At 37.3% G+C, this 24,231-nt stretch overlaps 1 protein-coding gene across 1 annotated transcript; it reads left to right on the forward strand.

Moving 5' to 3' along the window:
* On the forward strand, positions 44-23,207 carry LOC109838862 (probable (S)-ureidoglycine aminohydrolase). Its single transcript, XM_020407292.1, has 13 exons — positions 44-157; positions 242-364; positions 1,088-1,175; positions 1,267-1,343; positions 7,345-7,384; positions 9,766-9,832; positions 10,550-10,635; positions 10,947-11,028; positions 11,256-11,312; positions 13,243-13,281; positions 21,697-21,767; positions 22,811-22,864; positions 22,947-23,207. Exons 1-13 carry the CDS (start codon positions 115-117, stop codon positions 23,014-23,016), a joined length of 897 nt encoding a protein of 298 aa, XP_020262881.1. The 5' UTR covers positions 44-114; the 3' UTR covers positions 23,017-23,207.

The following is a 24,231-nucleotide window of genomic DNA, read 5'->3' on the forward strand; positions in this document are numbered from 1 at the left end:
TCACCAATTTACATGGGACCCTCCACATATTCGTTTCTGATGAAGTGGAAGATTTGTTGTCATCAGAGCCAAACCGTGCAAAAGCAAAGCCCCAAACTTCAGCTCATCAAATCAATGGAGTTTTTATTTCATTTTTTCACCCTCCTTCTTTCTTGGGGTTCGTCCTCTCTTCAGTAGACTTCATTTTATATTTGGCATTTTATCACTTTTTAACCTCTTTGTCTTTTTTTTCTTGAATCAGCTGAAGTGAAATCGGTCTTGGGTGATGGGGGTTTCTGCTCAATTTCTCCACCTCGCAACAGCGCTGAGTCTCCCAAGTATTGGAAAGTCACAAACCCTACTCTCGCTCCTTCCCATCTTCAAGGTAATTAGAGAAAAACCCCTGAGTTTTGTGGGATTTGCAGAAAAATCCCTCAAAACTGACAGTTTGGCCTCCTCCATTTCACTTTTATTGGATTGTTATATCGAAATAGATGATTATATAGGAAAAAGTGATGGCTATTGTGCTGCAAATTGATGATGAGGGGATAAAGTGTCACATATGTTGTTCTTTGTGGTTTTTTTGGTAATTACGAACCAAATGTTTGATCCCTCTACTTCAATTTCTAAGACATGATTGTTATATTGAGATTAGATGATTATATATGATTATTATATTAAGATTTGATTGTTAGTGGACTAGAAACTGTAGATGAGATGGGTATATTGTCGCGTTTAAAACCTCAAGAGAGTTTTCCATTGTTTAAGGATGATTATTGTTATTATTATTGTTTTTTTTGTAATTTGAAAATGACAATTTGATCCTCCATTTCAATTTGTAGGAAGTTAAGTTGGACAGTAAGTCTGTGTTGTAGGATATGACACACGATTATCATATTGAGATTAGAATATTATATCAGAAACAAACTGAAGACGCGAGGGGTAAAGTGCCACTTTGAAGCCTTAGGGGAATTATCTGTTATCATAGGGTGATTTTTTTTTGTTGTAATTTACTTGAATGAAAGAAATTATTCTGATCATATCTTATATTAATTTGTTGTAATTTTATCCTACAAAACCATTGAAGTGTTATTACTATATATGGCAGATTTACCTGGTTTCACTCGCAGTGTGTACAAAAGAGACCATGCTGTAATTACGCCGGAGAGTCAAGTATTCAGCCCTCTACCTAACTGGTAAAGTTAACACATCTCTATTTTTTTTTAAAAGCTCAAGATTGGATTTTAATGGTAGAATGCGTTCCTGAGATGCCATTTTATCGAACAGGGATAATACATTGGGAGCTTATTTGGTCAGCCCTGCAATGGGATCACATTTTACAATGTACCTGGTAAATATGCAAGGTGAGATTTGCAAATACTGAACTTTACACGTCCAAGCTTAGTGCTTGTTGTGGCTCTTTTGGTTTCTGGTGGTCCGACTTGTTTTCCATCTCCATAACAATTGTTAGCTATGATCTATGGCCTTAATGGATATGAAGGACCTTTTAGAATTGCATTGTGTACTCCCAGATTTATGTTTACAGCATAATTGGGTATTGAGATGATCCAAGAGAAGCATGGTCTTTACAGGATTAAACTTTATGAAAGGAAACTTCAGATAGAAAGATAGGAAAGATAGGCTTCAAATGCCTTCTAGTATATTTTTCACTACAATGATACTAAGGGTAGAATAGGCTAGGTCAAACTTGGTCTCTGTATAAAATCTTTTACAAGCTAGACTTCTACGGTTCTACACTGTATTTATCTGTCATTTTGGTACCTCAGAGGAATTCACTCTTGCCTGAGCTTTGCTGCCTACTTATTTAGGGGAAGCTTTAAATGGACATCCTCTTATAAGTTAACCCTAGGAAAATTGAGGATATTGTTAGTGCCACTGATTTAAACTGTGCCCTTATTATCTTCATGTTCAGTCAGAGAATAAAGTTCTCATACTTTCTTTTAATTCCCTTTTTAACTTCACTGTCTGTATAGTGCGTTCCTTCGTGAGCTACAAGTGAAGACATGACTTCTCATTTTCTTTGCTATCATCCATTATTATAGAAGTAACACTAATAATTGTAAAAAAGAACTTGATGAAAGGTATTTTGAGATAGAAAGATAGGAAATACATGCTTTGTCATGCCTCGGGCCTGACAAGGCCGTCCGCGCTGTGTAAGCCGTGGGACCCACCGAGTATAACTTGTTGTTTGGCTTGTTCCGTTGCCAAAAATTGCTAGCAATTGTTACACTTGGATTCTTAAGCTTTACTATTTAAACCCTTCAATCTCACTACGACTATTTGACGTGGGACTATAGTGGGTTAAGGTATTACTGTCACCCTATCTTATATATGTGACGTCCTCGTTGTGACATAACAACAATTTGTCCTAGTATCACCATCAGGCGATGTGGATTCTAAAGGTGGCTGGTGGTTCCCATCACATTCACACGATTTAGCGCTTAGTCCCACATAACACTTATTTATCTCCTTGATATTTGTTAGAAGCCCTTCCACGAATCAACAAACTTTATCCTCATCATTAACCAACAAGTGAGAGGCAAACTTTGATAAGTAAACTCATCATATTTGGTTACTGCTTTATCACCTTGCTCCAATCTTCAAAACTATTGTTCCTTCTGCTTACGGATGGTTGAGGGAAAATACGTCTTATAGAAAATTTTCTTGAATTTGCCCCATGATATTTTTTATGCATCAAGTCCTAATGTCCTTATGCATTTGCCGTTATCCATAAGCATAGTCCTTTAGCATATAGATCACATACTCAACTTTTTCCACTTCGGGACATTTCATGTTGGCAAAAACTTTCTCCATCTCGGTGATCCGATGTTCTACAATCACGAATCTATTGTCCCTTTAAAAGCGGGTGTAGTTCCTCCTAAAGCGGGTGAAGATAGTTTCTTGAATCCAGCCATACTAAATCTTAATTTTGACTGATCATTATTCTGGACCGTTGGTTTCTGCGTTAGGGTTCTTGTGGAGATCATTAACATTGTGTATATACGCCAAATGAGTGTTACCATATTGATTGATTATTATGTGACTTATATATATACATGTATTTTTATAGTGAGGCCTTCTTGGGTATATCTGAGGTAAAACATGTAGGGTTTACTATTTATGATTTATGTGCCTTTAGTATCAGTGGCGGACCCAGAATTTTTAGATAATGGTGTCACTATAATTAATTGTAATAAAAAAAACTAAACCTGCACCAAAATCAAACAATGCCAATCCCGAAACCCAAAAAATACCTTTAATTTATATATGGAAAAACATCAAAAACTCACTAAGGATAGCGCTAAGAGTAGCGAATAGGGATCTTCACAACTAAGGTGACGGAGGAGGATATAAGGGCAAAGGAGAAGGTGTTAGCACACTAGCGCTAGTAGGATCATAGAGGGGGAAATTTTGATCGCAGATTTTCAATTTTGAAAGGGATTTTTTGATACTAAATTCCAAATTCTTTCATACTCAGAAATTGGTCATCAAATCTTCAAATTGAAATTAGTCCCCTAAATCTTTTAAATGTTTTAAAGTAGTCCCTCTAGTTAGCACCACTTTAAAAGATTTGGGGGACTAATTTCAAAACACAACACGTGGGTTGACTAATTCAAGATATGAATATTTGAGGGACTAATTTTAAAATCTTTAAAGAATTCGAGGACTAATTGCAAAATATGAAGATTTGAGAGACTTATTTCAAACTCATTTCAAAATATGAAAGGTTTGGCGGACTAATATAGAAAAGGCCCATTCTAAATTTGAGTTGCACGGTAATTTTTCGATTTGGTAATTTGGATGGGGCTGAGTGAGTAAGTAGAAGAATTAGGTGTGCATCACGTGGTTTTATAAGTGGAGTCACTAGGGCTGGGTGTTTTTAGATTGGTGGGTGTCAATGAATTTGGATCCTTGTATTCCTTGAACAAAGTGGTGTCACGTAACACTACTTTCAAAGTAGACCTGACCTTATTTAATATTGCCTTAACATTTGTTTCTTTGTATTTTTTCAGTGTTTGGAAAGGTGGCCCTCATTGTAAGATGACGGGGACATTCTACTAGTTTATCATATACCCGCTCTAGCTCTACAACCTCAATATATATTTCATGGGAGCTCATCCAAGAAGGTTGAGATTGAGTCTGATGAAACAAACCCTGAGGAGATCCTAGCCGACCGCACAACGCCAGACTCCTGTGATGATGATTATGAGGTTGTGGAGGTGATCTACAACCTCAATATATATTTCATGGGAGCTCATCCAAGAAGGCTGAGATTGAGTCTGATGAAACAAACCCTGAGGAGATCCTAGCCGACCGCACAACGCCAGACTCCTGTGATGATGATTATGAGGTTGTGGAGGTGATTGCAGTGGATTCATTTGAGTCCGAGCCTAATCCCTTGGATGACGACGAATTTGTTATTGAGGTGATTATAGTAGCCCTTGGACTCTCACCCAGAGGTTATCATGATTGATTCATCATACTACCTCGCCCCTGAGTCTCATCTGGTCGAGATCGCTAGTGAGAATTAGGGATCTGCCTCCTCTGAGGGCGAATTCGCAAGCCTTTGTGTTGATATTGGCCTTGATTTAGAGGGATGATTGACTTCTGGTAGACCCATAACCTATGTCAGACCAAACTTTGAGTATATACAGGGCACAACTATCCTTCGCGACCCAAAAGACCTAGAGAAGGGGTTGGAAGAGCCAATAGCAAAAGATCAAATAGAAGAAGAATTAGATGAAGGAGACTTGAAAGAAACCGAGTCTACAGAATAAGAGTCCTACTCTAGTAGCTCCTCTTCTTAGATGCTCAAGAGTTTAGTGAGTAGGAAATTTTTGTATAACAATATATAGTTATTTTTTGTTTCTTTTTTGGTGTATATTAAGTCACATTTTGGTGAAAACACATGTTTATATGTAAATTCCATGTACTTGTACATATGTATGAATCAAAAGTTAAAAATCAGTGATATAGTCTTGGCTTGTAAATATTGAATCGTGTTTGCGGTGTTGAACGATGATCGACTTAATAGCTATTTGCATCACATATATGTGACTAGCTTAGAAATTTGCCACTCGGTGTAACAACTGACCTATAAGTATTTTACTGTATGTAGAAAGACATGGCTACAGGCAATGATCAAACCCTTCCAATCGTGATAATGATCTCAATCTAGCAATTAATGAGATCTAGAGTTGCACATGCACCTAGCTTGTGAAACACCCAAGTGGATAATAGTACGCTTATTCAATTGTTGCAAGTAGTGATGATTGTTGTTACCAGACATCATGGCTATATTGATTGTACCCAACACACTGGTCTTGAATAATGATCGTTTAGAGTTAAGTCTTGGCATGATTAAATTCAATAAACTATCTCCATTCTCTTTTGGAGGCACTATGGATCCGATGATTGCAGAATATTGGATCACTGAGGTAGAAAAAGTTTTTACTTATATGAAATATCCTAAACAGGAAAAAGTTGAGTACACAGTGTATATGCTAAAAGACTGTGCTTATGGGTGGTGGCAAATGCAGGTAAAGACATTAGGAGCTAATACTTACAAAATATCATGGGACGAATTTAAGAAGATTATTATGAAAAGTTTTTTCCCTTAACTGTCTGCTAGCAGAAAATATAAGAGTTTCGAAGATTAGAGCAAGTTGATAAAACAGTGCTTGAATATGAGTTTACTTATCAAAGTTTGCCTCACTTGTTAGGTAATGATAAAGATAAAACTTGCTGCTTCGAGGAAGGGCTTCGACCAAATGTCAAGAAGATAGTAAGTGCTATGAAGGGTACTGGTCAGATATCAAGAAGACAATGCTATGCAAGATTAAGTGTTATATTGTGTGAGCATGATAGGAACCAACTCGAGAGTCCATAGGAGTCATCTCTAGAATCCAAATCGCATGGTAATGATACTGGGATGAATCATTGTCAAGCTACGGTGAGGATGTCATGTAGATAAGGCAGGGTTGTAGTACTGCAACCTACTATAGTCCTACATTAGAAGGTGGTTGTGAGTTTGAAGGGTTTAAATAGTAAAAGTTAAGGATCTAAGTGTAACAATTTCTAGCACTTTTTGACCGTGGAACAAGCTAAATAATGCATTCCACTCGATGGATCTCATGACTTGCACCGTGATAACACGCTCGCTGACCCAGGGCGTGACAAAATAGTATTGCTTGCCGAAAGCGTGGAACTAACTGCTACATAGCGCAAAAGCGGTAGGAGCCCATAGCAGCCACCTCTAGAATCCACACAGTTTGGTGGTGATATTCGGATGAATTAGTTGTCATGCAACGACAAGGATGTCACATATTTAAAGATGGGATGATGGTGATGCCCCAAAAGTTTAGTCCCATATCAAGAAGCTATGAATAATTTGAAGGCTTTAAATAGTAAAATCAAATGTCTCAAGAGCAACTAGTGTTAATACATTTTGGCAGTGGATCGAGCCATACGAGTTGCTCCCCAGTGGGTTCCATGACTTGCATAGTGCCAACGGCTTGCCAAATTCCTTGTAGTGTTATTTTTTATCATAATGATAGTAATTATAGAGTAGACCAAGTTCTACAATTTTATTTCGAAAGGTCAAATATGATCTCTATTTAAATCTTATGTAATCTAAACTTCTACAGTTCTGCATAGTATTTGTCTATTATTTTTGGTAGTTAGAGAAATATCACGCTTGCATAAGTTTTGACGCCTGCTTATTAGGGGATCTTTAAATGGACACCCTCTTACAAGTAAACCCTAGTGACTTTGAGTTTGGAAGTGTTGTTAGCACTGCCGATTTCAACTCTATCCTTATTATCTGCATATATAGTCAGAAATCAAGGTCTCATACTTCTGTTTAAGCTCATGTAACTTCACCTAGTGTTTGTATAGTACATACCTTCATGAGGTACTAGTTAAATCATGTATTCTCTTTTTCCTTGCTATCATCTGTAACTGCAGAAGTAACGCAGATACTTGTAGCCACTTTGTCTGCATAATCCATTAGATGTGTAAGGGTCAAGGTTTTGTTGCAATTTCCTTAGGTTTTCCTCCCTCATTTTCATAACTGTATACATCCTTAGTGCTAATTGGTGGACCCTCTTGCTCATTGACTATTTCTATGTTCTACTTATTCCACCTTCTAATTTCATAAAAGTTGGGCATATTGCTAATTGACGAATTCTTATTTTTAATCATTTACGCCATTCGCTCCTATCTAATACCTGAACTTACTAAGTTTTTTTTCTCACTGCCACTGCTCTACTGCAATCAGCCTACTCCTATTCATACGTATATTTTTCTTTCATTAATGTTTACAAGTGTTTCTGTTCCACACAGAGGGTTCAACTTCGGCATTACCTGAAAAGGGAGTTGAAAGGTGAGTATGTCCTCCCTCTCCCATCATTTCCTTCATCATATCAACATATCAAGTTCTTTATAGACAAGTTCCTTTAGAACCTTAGGTAGTATAATATCTTGTTTGAAATAGTCTCTACGTTGGAAATTTATGTAAGAATTTTATCGATAAATTCCTAATCCTAATATATCAACATATCAAAATACCCATGAATGTTGTAGAAAAACAAGGCTATTAAAATAAATGATGATAGTAATTTTATTTTCACATGTTAAGGTAAGAACAACTAATTCCACATTGTTTCGATACAATATCTTTGCTCATTGTTGAAATTAATTCTGAGGGAAACCAAAGATTCAATTCTAGAGGTCTGTTGATCTCTTATATTTATACTAATAGAAATTAAATACATGTTACATATTAGTAGGAATATGCTAAACATATTTTAGCATATTCCATTATTCTCTCAATCACATTTATAATATCTCTCAACAATATATTTCTGATATATTATTCCTAATATAACTATGACATCATAAATCACCAGAATATATTTTTTAACACTCCCGTCAAGCTGAAGCATGTATATCATACATGTTTGACTTGTTACAAATAAAGTGCACACTCTAATCTGTGATGAAGCTCAAAAAGTCACTATTTTGTATGTGACCTCTTTGCAATAGTCTTGATCTTCGTATCTTTCACTTGAATTCAAATTAACTGATCCTCTCTCATGTTCTATCAAACAAAAGTTGCAACAACAACAAAGCCTCTATCCCAAATATTTGAGGTTAGCTATATGAATCCTATTCTTTCATTCTGCTCTATTATGGGTCATCTCCTCTGTTAAACTAAGCATCATCATATCTTTCTTAATTGCTTTCAACCAAGTTTTTTTTAGGTCTATCTCTAGATCTTTTTGCTCCATTAACTATAATATCATCAAATTTCCATCAAACAAAAGCTCCCTTCCAGAATCTGTCAAACAAAAGATCCTCTATAGAGATCCACCAATCAAATGATCATCACTAGTGATCTACCAAATAAATGATCGTCACCAGAGATCCACAAAAAAATCACTTTTTAGCCATCTGCCAAACGAATGGTCCCTCTTTAGGGATCTGCCAAACGAATGGTCCCTCTTTAGGGATCTGCCAAACAAATCTTCACCGAACCAAACTCCAAAACAAACCAACGAAGCAATCTCCTTCTAACTAATCTTCAAAATCTAATAAACAAACCAACAAAACAATATTGTTCTACATCAATCTCAAAATATGTCAAGGTAGCAACACCCTACCACTCTTTCAAGCCAACCAAATATCTAACACCTCTCCTCCATCCTCAAAAAGACAACCGGTACATAACAAAGTCCCAGTCCAACTTTAAAGATCAAAATAAAACAAATTACTTTGAGATCCAACCCCAACCCCATGAAACAAAATCCAAACCAAATCCATAATCAAAATCCTTGTTTTCTTTCCCTTTTTTCCTACCTTTTTCTTTTTTCCCCTCTACTTTTCCTTTCCTTTTTATTTTCCTTTCCTCTTTCATTTCTTTTTTTTACTTTTTTTTCGAGCTAATGGTGGTCAAGGTTTCTAGGAGACAAGCGGCAACGGAGGTGGTGTCAACAAGTTGCGTAGATGGTGTGAACGAAGGCAAATCGGTCTGGCATAGGTGACAATGAGAACTTGTACATCGGGGATGACTGCTGCTATCAATAATGACAATCTTGATCAGCGACAAGTCCATCGAAAGCAGAGCGAATGAAAATTAAAAATATTGTTCACGGTGTATAGTACTACGATACAGTTCATGGCAAACAATTACACTGTACTATTCATTGTGAACAATAATAGAGTGCTTGGTGTTCACAGTAAACAGTATAAGAAGAAGGAAGGTAAGAAGGCTGAGGGAGGAGTTTGGTGGTGGGGGATTGGAAGGTTCGGGTTACGTGATGATCTAAGCTTTTGTAGAGGTTAGGTTTTGTGTGGCTCTGATACCATGTTGAAATTAATTCTACGGGAAACTAGAGACTCGGTTCTAGATCTCTGTTGATCTCTTATATTTATACTAATAGGAATTAAATACATGTTACGTATAATTAAGGAATATGCTAAACATATTTTTCACATATTCCTTTATTTTCTCAGTCACATCTCTAATATCTCTCAACCATATATTCCTAATATATTATTCCTAATATAACTATAACATTATAGATATTCGTAATATATTCCTTTAGATCTTGTTTAGTACCTATGTTATTTTCTGCTAGGCGATATTTGCACATTAATTGAATTTCTATCCATATAATTTTCCAATCTTAATTATTTATATTGACAGTCATCCTTTAACTTGTTTGACTACTAATTTTTCTTATGTTGTGGGGACGCATTCAGGTTTGTTTTTGTGGTTCAGGGCTCCGTTTTATTCTCAAATGGTTCGGGCAGTAGTCATAAATTGCATGTAAGATCACAAGCTTTGAATATTATACTTTACATCCTTCATGCATCAATAGTTTTTTTCCTTCTCTCTCCCTCTTTTTAAAATAAAAGCATTTCTCCCTAATTTTTGTAGTCAGCTACGGGAATTTTTTTCTTCTGCTAAGCTCTGATAAGGACCATCTTGTCAAAAATCGAGAGTTAGTGTCTTCTTAATTGCCTCCAACCATTTATGCTGAGGCCTACTTCGAGTCCTTGTTGCTCCTTTGTCACTACTAAACGGTGCCCGATTGTCATACATCACGTGCTCAAACCATATCAATTTGTTCTCAATCATTTATACTCAATGGGAACACCCCTAAGTTTTTTATGGATACTAATACTATTGTTTCTTTTATTTCCCCTTCTTTCTTTTGGGTAACTGTCATTTCACATCCTGTTTCTTACCATATTCCTACTTGCTCATCTGTGTATTCTCAGATCTAGTTGAACTATGGCTTTTTATATGGAAACACCTCTATTATTGTAATGCCTATGCCATTTGTATTGTTTTCAATCTATCATATCTGAGCACACAGAGATTTCACGTATTTTGTCGAAAATGAATTATCCTGTTATTTAGTAGTGTAATATGCTTATAACTTAGCTGCTTCTTGAATTTGTGCATGGGGATGGTTATTCCAATGCCATGACAAAAACTTCAAACGGTGTGATTCTAATTTCATGCTGTTGTTAAATGCAGGTGGACTATTATGCATATATACCTCCTAACTTGGACCATTCTCTGAAGTCAGAGATGACAACTACTCTTGTTATCTTCGAGCGAAGGTTTGTCACAGTATTTTCAGAATTTTATGAACAAATAACCATTTACATCATGACTGAAAGTTGACTCCTTCCTTTGTTTGTTGTTTGTATTCAACCAACTGTAATTTCTGACAATATATGCTGTTATGATCAGACTTCACTGATTGTTTCCTCTTCCGCAGCCTCATGTTCATACACATTGTATAATCACAACATAGATTCTCAAATCACTTTTTCCTTTTTTTTGGAGCATAATCAAATGTCATTCAAATGGCTTAATTGCTAGGTTTTTTTCTTCTCTATCCCCCCCCCCCCCCGATTTCGTTATGCAGGTATGCGACCCTGGAAAATTACTATCCTGAACAGATCATAGGTGAGACAGACAAACAGCCTCTTCTTGAAACTCCAGGGGAGGTAATATATTGAATATTAATTATACTTCAACTTATGCTTACAGAAAAAAGACAGAAAATTATGTATTTTCTGGATTTGAGATGTGTTTTAGAAAAAGTTTTCCCTCTTTTGGTTGCTATTGGCTTCTAATTATAAGCATGAGTTTGAGTTAAACATTTCTTCCTGAATTTTCATCAGGGAACTATTTTATTATGTTTTCTTAATGCAACTTTTCCCCTCCTGATCAGGTATTTGAACTGAGGAAGCTGCTGCCTACTTCAGCTGCCTATGATTTTAATATCCATGTGAGTCCTTGCAGTGATATTCTATTAGTGCACTAATACATGAAATACTGAAAAAAAGGGAAAAGTAAAAAAAAGAGAGGAAGAAATCTAGGCTTTCCAGTGGTGATGCTAACATACAGTAAAAACACTGTTTTGCATCTTTGATGATACTCAATTATTGATATCTGTAAGAAATTCTTGTTGGATGAGATTTTGATTGCTTGGAATAAGACAACATTATATTTGATATACTGGGCTTAACTCCCTGTATACTAAAGAAATCTACTGGTCATGTTGAATTTAATTGAACTTGGGAGCAAGACATATCTTTAGAGAACCGAGTGGATGCTCAATGATGGTGTATACTGTCATAGGAACCTAGCTCTGCAGAGCAGGGCTGCGCGATAATAATGAGTTAAGCCTTGAGAAATTTTTACGTTTTTGATGATTTGAAAGAAGAGGTCTTGTTAAAGAGACGGGTTAAAATAATTTCTTAAGCTAAAGCTTGTATTTTCATATGAGAGCAATTAGATCCCGGACCTCTTTGCCCAAACGACTAGAGGTTTATAACTGTAGTGCCATCAGTCAAGATAAATCAGCTTTAGCGGTGTAATGGTTAGTCTCCTCTAATCAGCATAAAGATATTATTTGTTACTCCCGGACCTGCTATCTCATTGACGCGGTGTAACCTGTGATATGCACTGAGTGTAGCGCATTATTTGGCCCAAATCACTGCCAAAATCTGCTAGCCAATGCTATACTTGAACCCCCATGCTTTAACCTTGTAAACACTGAGTTTTTTGAGTCACCGCTCAATGTAGGACTAAATTTCTTAGGGTATCACCATCACCCACCCCACCTTAATTGCATGATGTCCTCATCGCGGTATGACAATGGTCCATCCTAGTATCACCACCAAACAATGTGGACTCTAGAGATGTCTTCTATGAGTTGTAGAGGTGGCTCCCATCGCGCTCATGCAATGTAGCGCTTAATCCCGCATAGCGCTTCGTCCCGTATAGCACTTAGTTTCACACTACAATTGATTTGATACATATGATGCCCCTGACCCATGAGCCCATTGGCGCGGTGTAAGCCGTGGAACCCATTGTGCTAGTGCGTTGTTTGGCTCAAACCAATGACAAAACTAGCTGGCCGATGCTACACTAGAACTTGATGCTTTTACCTTATAAACACTTAACTTCTCTTAGTCACCACTCGATGTCGGACTAAATTTCCTGGAGTATCATATTTCCAGCTGTAAAAATACATTGCTGTAGCAATACAATGTATTCTCTGATTAGTGAATGATCTCAAGCCTCCTAAAAGTGCATTCTTGCAATTTGCTGAAAACCTATTGGCCTGCCTTTCAAAGCAATTCTTTGTGATCTAGCCAGCAACTTGGCCCTCTTGTGACTCCAAATTTATACTGCTCTTTGAGTTTAATTGGATAATCTCATTTCTGAGAAAGCTTATTTGTTTAAGTTGGATCTAATTTTTGTCTTTCAGTCTAGAGTCTTTAGATAGATACAGATATGCTTTCTCTGCCATGGGGTAACTATTGTGTTTACATATGCTTGGTCTTGATCATCATCTTAATAGAATTAAGCATCCGAATTTGTTTTCCAAACAAAGAAGCATGTGTGCCTTATAACATACACTGGCTTACTTTTCTTGCGTTGTCTTGTTCCGAATCACTATGATCATTTGGATCCATTTATCTGTCACTAGAAAAAGGTATATGAACTTACTACTCATTCAACTTATCTTACTACTTTATCTATTCTCTTATATCATATATGCCTGAAATTGTCTATTAAAAAAACTGTCATTCCTATGTTCTAGTACCCATCAGGCAGTATATTAGGGGCTACAGATCTATTGCATCCATTGGTCACTCAAAGAACACATGTTCGCAATAATCTAATAATCTTTTTCATTGTTCACGCAGATTATGGATTTCCAACCTGGAGAGTATCTTCAAGTGAAGGTTCGTCAGAACACATTTTTGCTTCTATTTAGTTTACTTATTGATGCATAATGATGGTGTATGTGTAAGCATTATGTACATAATTCCATCCCAGGCATACTCAGGACTCTACAAGGCCCTAATACACTCCGAGCTACCTCAACATGAGGAGCAGAACAACATAAAACTCAAACCCCAAGATTTGTAACCGTTATAAAGAGTCAAACCAACATTTAAATTCAATAGGGATTGGACTATTATAGAGAGCCACAAGAGAGCAGGTCTTAATCCACTTAACAACAGCCTCAATACTCCTAGATAGACCAGAATGTGATCGTGCATTCCTCTCAAACCAAATTGCATAAATTATAGCTGTCTGTTAATGTGAAACCCTTAGAGAGATTATTAGCTCTCTCTTGGATGTTATTAATAGTATTATGGGAAACAAAGAAGTTTCTCCTAACCAATGGACTAAATAATAAGGAATAAACAACTCTCTCAACACTTCCCCTCAAGTTGAGCATACATATCGTGCATGTCCAACTTGTTACAAATAAAATTCACTCACGTTCTCCTAAGAGGTTTTGTGAGAATGTCTGCAAGTTGATGGTCTCATGGTATGTGCTTGGTTCTAACAAATCCCTTCTCCATCTTCTCACGAATCAAGTGACAATCGATCTCTAGGTGTTTTGTCCTCTCATCAAACTTTAGATTCTTAGCTATGTGAATGGTGACCTTATTATCTCCATACAAGCTCATGGGACACTCCAGAGGATAACCAATCTCTATTAATACATCTCTTAACCTAGATCAGCTCGCAAGTCAAATTCGTCATTGCTTGATACTCGGACTCAGTTGTAGATCGACAGACTACACTCTATTTCTTACTCTTCCATGATATTAGATTTCCTACAAGAAACACATAATAACCCGTAGTTGATGCTACGTTCTCAGGAGATCCTACCCAATCTGCATATGAGAATCCTGCAATTCTCTTATGACTGATATCTGAATATAATACTTTATTTTCTGGAGTTTTCTTGAGATACCTAGGAATCCTTTTCATAGCTTTCTAGGTGTTGAGAGAAATTAACTACACTAACAAAAATGCATTATCTGGTCTCATGACTATTAGATAGTTTTCCTACAAGTCGTCTGTATTCTTCAATACCTTCAGTAAATCTCCCTGAGTTGGTGGTAGTTTGACTTTGTCATTCATAGGTGAGTTAATGCCATTGCATTCTGACATCTCAGCATTTAGCAACATATTAAACACATATTTTCTCTGAGGTCTGAGAATTCTCTTCTTCGATTAGCCATTTGATACCTAGAAAATATTTCCAGAATGCAAGGTGTTTGGTTTGAAATTATTGCTGTAGATACTTCTTCAAATGACTAATACCGTGTGAATTATCACCGGTGATTACAATGTCGTCAACATATGCAATTAAAAGGATCCGCTTCCCGTTATGAAATCTAGAGAAAACGGAGAGATCTTTCTGAGCTCGATGAAGACCAAAGGTCTGGACAACTTTTGCAAAACATCTAAACTAAGTCCTTGGAGATTGCTTCAAGCCGTAGAGCGATTTTTTCAACTTACAAACCTTGGTACACTCCCCCTGAGCAACAAAACCTAGTGTTTGCTCTATACAAACCTCCTTGTTAAGAATGTCATTAAGGAATGCATTCTTAACATCCAACTAATGTAGTGGTCACTGGGCAGTGATTGCGAGCAACAATAGAAATAAAAATACGGGCATATATCATCTTTCTATAGGAGAGAAGGTATCGATATAATCAAGGCCATAGATGTGTGAATACCCCTTTGCAACTAGTCGAGCTTTTAGGTGAGCTAAAGAGCCATTTGGGTTTATTTTGACAATATAAACCCATTTGCACCCAATCTGAGTTAGATATAATCAAGGTCTCTTCTTGCATTGTTGTCGTCTAACCTGAGTTGGATAAAACTGCTGACAAATTCTTGGAAATCGGGTGAAAATCTAAAGAAGATATGAAAGAATAATATGATGGAGATAATAAAGAGTAAGATACATACTGTGTAAGAGGATACTAAGAACAAGATCTCTTATCCTTTCGGAGGGCAATGAGAAGATTATCAATTGGCTGGGCATTTGGCTGTGTGGTCACATTTTGATTTGCTAGTATATTAGGCTTTTGGGTGGATTTGGACGATAGCTTAGGTTGTGGAGCAGTACGTCTTGTATAAACCTGAACTGGTTTCACAAATTTGAATGGTAGATCAGTTTGTATAGTAGTCTTTGAAGGAACATTGACAGTGCTTTCTCGAACAATAAGATAGTTATAATCATCAGGAGAGTAAGGATTTATTAAAGGCAATATGTCCTAGTTTGTTCTCAAAGAAGATAACATTGGCTCAAACAATATACCAATTCAGGGAGGGGCAATAACATTTGTATCTTTTTTGAGTCAGAGAATATCCAAGACAAATTCCCCTAAGAGATTTCAAATATAATTTTGTTGGTTGAGGACTATGTGAATAAAGCATAAAGACCTATAGATTTTAGGAGGTAAATGAAAAGCGTTTTTAACTAGATATAAAAGGGAAATCATAGTTTTGTTCTATAAGACAGATGAAAGAAATTTATTGATCTGGTAGCAGGCTGTCAAAATAGTATCTTCAAAAATATTTTGGAACTTGACGATGGAATAACAAGGTCCTAGCAATTGATAGCAAATATTTGTTCTTGCACTCAGCGACCCTATTTTGTTGAGGTAAGTACAAGACGACTGATGTAAAATTTTATTTTCTTCCAAATATTTTATGAAAGAGCTATCAAAATATTCCTTAGCGTTATCTATTCTTTAAGTTTTAATGTCATTATGAAATTGATTTTTAACATTAGCACAAGAAACTCTAAAAGTAGAGAATATTTTAGAACAATTTTTCAGCATGTAAATCCAAGTCATGTGAGAAAAGTCATCCACAAAGCTAATAAAATATTAGAATCTGAGTTTGAATGGAACATAATGAGGACCCTATACGTCTGAATGCACTAAATCAAACGGATTACTAGCCCTCTAATTGGTGCGACTCGGGTAAGACTCCCGTTGGTGTTTTTTGAATTGACGTGACTCGCAATCTAAGGACTCGACATGATTCAAATCTGAAACTAAATTTTTAAGAATCGAAAGAGGGGGGGTGATCAAACTGAAAATGTGCATGAAAGGCTGATGTGGATGCTGGAGCTAATACAGGCCACCTAGGTTGGGATAAAGTCTAGCTTATACAAGTCATTCCGCTCACATTCAATGCCAATCGTCTTCCTCATCCCAAGTACTTGAAAAATACAGTGTGTAGGCAAAAATATTACCATGCAGTTTATTGCTTTAGTAATCCTGCTGACAAATAAGAGATTAAATAAAAAACAAGGAAGATATAGCACAATGAAAATGGAATAGTAGTAATGTTGGTAGATCCAACACCTTCTATAGGTGTAGTGGATCCATTGGCCAATACTACTGAAGAAAAGGTGATGGTAGGTGTGCATGAGGATAATATACCTCTATTCCCAGTTATATGGTCAGTTATCCCTGAATTTATACGAGACAATGATGATACAAGGCAAGCAGTGGGTTTACCTGACTGGACAAGTGTAACTATAGCATGAGAGGATTGTGTCTTCTTAAATTTCTGGAATAACTAGAGCTAAAATTGCTCAAGTTAGCGGTGAATGTCCTCATCTATGAGTCTCTCCTGTGAAGCCACATGTGCACTCTGAAGTTATTTTCCATGTAGGTGAGGACAATGGACTTTCATGTGATTCGACTCCTTACAATAATGACAATGGATAGAGGAATCGGATGAATCCTCCCCTACAACTCCTTATGAACTATCACCTCATTCCCCGTGTGCTCCAAAGTGTCCTCCACATCCGCCAAAGCGGTCTCCACTACAACCACCCTCTTGACTAATCGACTATCTACTTTGTGTTGCAGGAGAAGGCTTGTTGGTAAACTCTACTACTTACTGTCGCTGCTTGCACTGCTGATATCAAGAAGTAATATGTCTCTGCTAAGGAATGTATAGCAGAGTTCCCAATAACCCGTGGTCGTGTTGAAGTATAAGACCGTGGAAGAGAACCAAGAAAGTTAAATACCATTAGTTGATCCCATTGATCCTGCATCTTCGGAGTATCCCCATAATGGAAAAAAAATCTGTCTCAACGCCTTTGTGAGGTGATTGGAGTTGCTATCATGCTCCTCAAAAGTCTGACTTTGCTCGTCCATCTTGCTCCGAAATAACTCCTGAATAACATGATACACCCAATTGGCATGCTAACGACGTGAATATAATTGCGCCAAAAACTTCCACATATGTTTTGCTATATTATAGTGAATTGCTAGCTGAAGGACCTACGGTTCTATGCTGTTCCAAATTTGATGAAGTATACGAGTGTCATCCTATTTCCAAGAGGCAATAACCGGTAGGGGGGGGGGTCATCTATAAGATGTTGATCATTTTGTTGACCCGAAGCATAAACTTGAGCAAGTCACTTTGAAAGTAGGTAATTGGACCCATTCAATTTCTTATCAGTGATCATACTAGAGAGCACCTCCGTATGGGTCTTCGTCTCAACTCTCTCGTCTATCGAAATAGCAGAATCACTGGAGGACGCTATCAACACAGTAAATAAGATCCCGCAACTAGTAATTTGTTGGCAAATAATTATCAATCTCACCTAACAACAAATCAATCTCTAATAATCAACTCATCAATAAATAATCACCCTAACAAGAAGCAGTCAATCCACTAAGTAAAACCATCTTGCAAGGTTGGTTTCTTCAAGAGAAAAAATGACTTATCACTTATCTCAAAGAGATTTTTGAAGACTGATCATTAATATGGAGCTAAATAATTAGCTTGATTGAATTAGTTAAGCTAGACAATTAGCTTAAGATATAGGATGATATAATTAGTTAAGCTAAATGATTAGTTTAAGATCTATGAAGATCTAGTTGGTTAAGAGAAATGATTAGCTTGATCGACTAGGGCTTGGTTTGAATGAACAACTCGTGTTGAACAGTAACACTGATGAACAATAGCCCTGCGGAAGAAATTCGGCAAAGCGGCAAGGTTATATTGAAAGCCTGGTTCAGATCTCGTCATGGGATGTGGCGAGCTTGTCGGAAGTGATGGCGGGTAGGTTTGGTGGCTAAGGGCTGAGGGTTAGGGTTTGATGGTGGTGGGTGACGACTAGGGTTCGAGAGAAGTAGAAGGTGGCGGCTAGGATTTGGGAGGGTGGCGGCTAGGGTCTAGAAAATTGGAGAGAGGAGAGAAGAGGGTGGCTCTGATACCATGTTAATGTGAAGCTCCTAGATATTATTAGCTCTCTTCAATGTTATTAATAAATATTAGTGTTTTGGGAAATGGAGGAGTTTGTCCTTAACCAATGTGAGACTAAACAATAAAGAATAAACAACTCTCTCAACACTACCAAAGCACACTTCCTCACCAAACTGATACAAATTTTCCTCAAGTGGATTGTAAAGAATTCCCTTATACGATGCCGCATACAGCTCCTGTGCTTAAACCCTAGCCAATTCATAATATTCCACCATACTTCTGTAGAAAATATGCATTCAAAGAACAAATGTTCATGGCTTTACACATAGTCCACAAAATAAGCAGCAATTACTTGATATAATCTCCATTTTCATGAGCCTGTCTTGGGTAAGCAGCCTCCTTTGAGTCATCAACCAAAATATGAATGCGTGCTTTGGTACGTTAAGAGAACTCCAAACCATTCTATACCATGGTACAATAGGAGATGAGAAAACAATATCACCATAAGCTTCAGCCATCTTGAACTTCCCAGAAGAAGACCATTGTTTGAACTTAAGAAGCATATTCTCATAAGAACCCCATTTTGCCAAATATGTATTCCTCACTTTCGGAAGTTGTTTCCATGCCCAGGAGTCACTAGTTCTAGCTTGAACGTGCCAAATATCATGCCTTTTTAAATAATTACCATGAACTTACTTGATCCATAATAGGTCATTTTTTTATCATTAATAGCCTATAGGCACTTCAATGCAATCATTAATAGCCTATAGGCATTTCAATGCAGCTACAGCACGCCATATCATAGCATAAAAAATTCCCAGTGTAGTATCTACTTGTCCAAGTAATTTCCCAGTGTGGAAGAATTCCTTCACAGCTTGAATCACATCATACCCCAAAATACTCCAAGATTCAGTAAGAAAGCTAGAGGAAAAACCATCAGGGCCAGGGGCTTTTTGAGCAGGAATAGAAAAAGCAGCAGTTGGATTTATTCATCAGTAATATCCTGCAGAAGAATCCTCCTATGATCATCAGTGAGACAGGTTCCATTATGAATGATTTCCATTCTTTGGACTAGCTGATTTGCAGCATAAACAAAAGAAGCATAACATTTTGCCTTCTGATCAATAGAATCTAATTTACAGGTGGTGCATTGCTTGCTAATAGAAATAACACTGACATCTAGGACATGCAAATCCCAAAGAATCTATACTCTGCCATTATTATAAGCATTATAGTTAGCCATCCATTCCTAGGCCTTAGCCACTTTTTTTAATAATCCTCTCTGCCTTAGAACTTCTCACTCTAGTCTCTAAAATACCTGTAGTAGATATATGGTGTTGAGGAATAAAACTTTTCACCATCTGGTGTTTATTAGGCTTATTAAAGTCTCTCACATTCCAAAAAGCTATATTCATTTAGAATTAGAGGAAGAGCCTCCCCATCTGTCAACCATCGAGGAGTTAAGTTCCTTTTGATTCCCACTAGCCACACCATTTGATGAGCATACCCCTTGCGTTGAAGTACTAGCATCATTAGTAAGAGGACGTCCACCACCTCTTTGATTATCCCCCTCATAGTACAGTAAATTAGTTCTGTTGGATAACTGACTCTTGTTGAGTAATTTCCTCTGCTGATTATTGCCTTATCCTTCCCATTATGCTGCACTTTAGTCCATTCCTGTTGTTCTTTATTAGGAACAATATCAGGTGGAGTTTGAATCACTTTAGGTCTCAATACCATTTTAGTTTGCTTCCTCTTACAATGCCCAGTATCATGCCCATGTCTCTTACAAGTATCACACCACCTAGGCTTAAATTCATAGACAACTTCCTGATTATAGGAAATACCATTAGGACCCCTGAATCAATCCACATCTGGCAAAGTAGATGGCATGGTAACCTCTACAAGGACCCTGGCATAAGCCAATCTCTCTCTACTAGCTGTCATTTTATCTGTAGTAATAGGCTTACCAACTAAACTAGCAACTCTACTAGTACCCCTTGCATGCCACAAGTTAATCCTCAAATTTGGAAACTGAATTCACATAGGATATACATTTGGATTGAAATTTTCCATATTTGCATCATTTCTCCATGGCCTAAGTAAAAATGGTCTAGACCCCAAAAACCAGGGATCAGCTTCAAGGATTCTATTCCTATCATATTCACATGAAAAATTAAACAAATACAGCCCAGGTTTTAACAAACAAATCTGAGGCAAAGCAATTGGCTTCCACATTTTTTCCACATACATTTCCATAGCCTTAAACCTCACATTTAGACCAATGACATTGCCAATAAGAGCAAATTTCCATTGTTCTCCCCCCTAGCTCCATTCCTCTTCATCAGACATAGCAATACCCTCAGTTGTATTAGGAACAAGATAAACTCAAGCCATTCCCAACCTTCCTATTGTCAGCAAAAATACTAGACCAAGCTTTGGTATTAGAAGGATGAGGGTTACCTGACTCTGCCACTCCCTTTTGTTGATTATCGTCTTTCATAATGGTATCTTCGACATCTGATCTCCTCTCCAGAAAGGCAAGGAAATTCCTCATCATCATCAAGATCTGCAGCATCAACCCAACTCTTAGACGTAGAATTTGCCATTCTATTGGAGAACAAATGATCTCCACCAGAATCCCCAATCACCACAGCATCCCCTTCAATCGATTTGCCCTTAACCAGAGAAGACAAAGTCCCAACATCTGGATTCATCGAGATCTCTTCCATAGGAAGCTTCGTCTTTGCTCCCCTCGGTCCCGTACTCTCCATTTGAATCGAGCTAGTAGAGCTTTGCACTGAGTTAGAACCCCCAATTGTTTGCCTCAATTGAGAAATTGTAGGATCTGGAGAAGTGGCAAGAACCCTAGATCCAGTTCCAATCAACTTCCTCTTCTTTTTTCCCATGATTTTTCTCAGCGGTGGCGTATGATAAGGTTGGCCCCTTATCGTGCAGCTCACAGCAGCCACTCCAAATTGCAAGAACATGCTTCTACTTTCCAAAGTGACAACATGTACAAATTTACTATAGTCCTAAGGTTACCTAAATTTATGTTCGAAACATGTTTCTACAGTACAACTGCTTCTTTATGTTGCTTATTGTTCCAGGAGGTCCATTATAACCAGCATGGCTTGCTTCTTTTAGAGGGACAAGGAATATATCGCTTGGCTGACAGCTGGTAAGAATGTGATCTGACTTAGCCTAGAGAGTAATGCTACAAAATCATGCTTTCTATTATTCATGTGTGGATATAAGCTAGCACTTTGGAGATTTATGCATGTTTAACAAACTGAGTTACTTTCTGCTGTGTATATGTTTGATTCTGCTAAATTCAGTGGAAACCATTTTGCAAACTCTTAAGTATGGGCTTCCTTTTAAATGTTATCATGCCTATAAAGTGGCAGTTTGAAGCCATATGTTAAGAAGCAGGGACAGGAACAATCCAACTTGGCGAAGCAAATGAGACAACTAATCCTTAAAAGCATTCATATTCATGCATTGCGTATGTTTGTGTCTACATGCATTTGTTGTATAATTTTTGCTATATCCCTACAGTACCTGTGTCCTAATTTTTGGACATGTCATATCTGTCCATACGCTGCCACATCAATATCTCATTACTGTTTCTGTGCTCTGCACTCAAGTAGATCATATGTTGAATAAAACTCCTATAGAGGATAACCTCTAGAATACTGTATGGGGAGGAAAGAGAAGGTGACCCTTGACATATCACTGCAATTATTATCAGTGCAGTCACAACGGCAGTGATAGACAATAGTGTTTGCACTGATGGACATTAGTGATATGTCCGTAAAGAGAGGATGACACCTGACCTATCAGTGCAATCATAAACAGTGAAGTCACAACTGTAGTGATAGACAATAGTGTTTGCACTGACAGACGTTAGGGATATGTACTTAAAAATTCACGACGTAATTGGTGGCACCCTCTCCTTTTTCCCTAAACGGTATCCTGTAGAGGGCCCTCTATAAGTTTTTCCTGCCATATTTCTTCACTATCTTCTCCGTGTTTGTTTCCGTTTTCATCACACCTAGTTGTCAAATTGATTTTAGATTCAAATAACACCCATAAGAAAACAACAAAATTTGTGGAGATGATGATGTAGATTTTACCCTATCTTATTGATTTTACTCAAAATTTTATACTTCAGCTGGTAAATTGGTCATAATATTGTGCACCTATTATTCTCATGCTTGTCAGGTACCCGGTACAAGCAGGGGATGCGATTTGGATGGCACCTTTTGTTCCTCAATGGTATGGAGTATGTACTTCATTTGTTATTGCATAGTCTTGAAATTTTCCTGCCTCAAAATATTAACTCTACTTAAATTTTCAGGTATGCTGCTCTAGGTAAAACAAGGTCCAGATATTTATTATACAAGGATGTGAACCGAAACCCACTGTGATTGCTTGCCAAGTTCTAAGATAGAGCGCCATATTCACGGTGATGAAGGTGAGTGATTTGTATTATTACGAGGACCATATCAGCTGATTCTCACCTGATAGCAAATGACAATATTTTGAATAAGAAATCTTCTTCAGGAGTTAAAAACTTTTTTTTAATTATAGCTAGAGTGACGCAGATTGATTTTTATTATATGCTGTTGTGCTCGGACGGTGGAAAAAATATATTTCAGAAACATTAACTAAATGAGGTTTGTAGTAAGTAATAACAAAAGAAACTCAAAATTTTAGGTACATGGAGAGAACACTTTAGGGTTTCTTGCTTATTAAATATGCACCAACTCGGAGAGGTGAGAATTATAATTAATGGATGAAAGAGGACAAGATATGGCTCTAGAGAACTTGGTCCGAAGCAACTAAGAGGGATAATGGCAGTGGTAGTTTAATAAGGCACCAAATTGAATGGAAGTATAGGATTCAAGTCGCCAAGCCGAAAAAATTAGGTCAAGGTTTTTTGTTCTTGTATTACTATTGATTTACGAAAAATATTTAGGACATAAGGTTAGTTCCAATTATAAGAGTCACACGACCCGTTCTAAACAAAGAGAGCACTGGAAATCTAAATGTCAAAATACAAGCTTGAAACCTAGCAAAATAGGCAATCCTCACTGTTTCATGTGACTCGATGATTCATCAGTAAATACACAAGGATAAACAATCGTCCAGCTAAATGCACAAGGAGATATAATTGATATGATCTTCCAAACCCTCGAGTTACATAAAATGAACTTCTCAGTAGAACTACAAATCAAAGAGCACTTGCAACGCTAGTAAACAACTACACAAGGAGTCTATAACCCTTGATTCTTAAAATGGAGGAGAGGGAAGGCAAATAAATAGGAAGCATTTCGGTCCCTTTGGCTTCTCCAGTGCCATGATGCTGACCCTCTCTTTCTCTTTCATAGCTGACTTATCATCATGAGCTACGGTACTCGGAGCTGCGTTACCAAACATACTGATCGCCGTAGCAATATCGGTATCGTTCGCATTCGCCTCAAAATGCACAACCCCTTTAGGAAACACAAACATATCGGGAGCCCTAATCGTCGATTCAACTGTGACGTTACGGTTATCGACGAACCCTACCTTAATCGTGCCTTGCACCACCCACATGAGCTCGCCTGCGTCTGGGTGGGCGTGGGCAGCGTGCACGCCGC

The sequence above is a fragment of the Asparagus officinalis genome, chromosome 4, assembly GCF_001876935.1.
Source record: "Asparagus officinalis chromosome 4, Aspof.V1, whole genome shotgun sequence".
NCBI lineage: Eukaryota > Viridiplantae > Streptophyta > Magnoliopsida > Asparagales > Asparagaceae > Asparagus > Asparagus officinalis.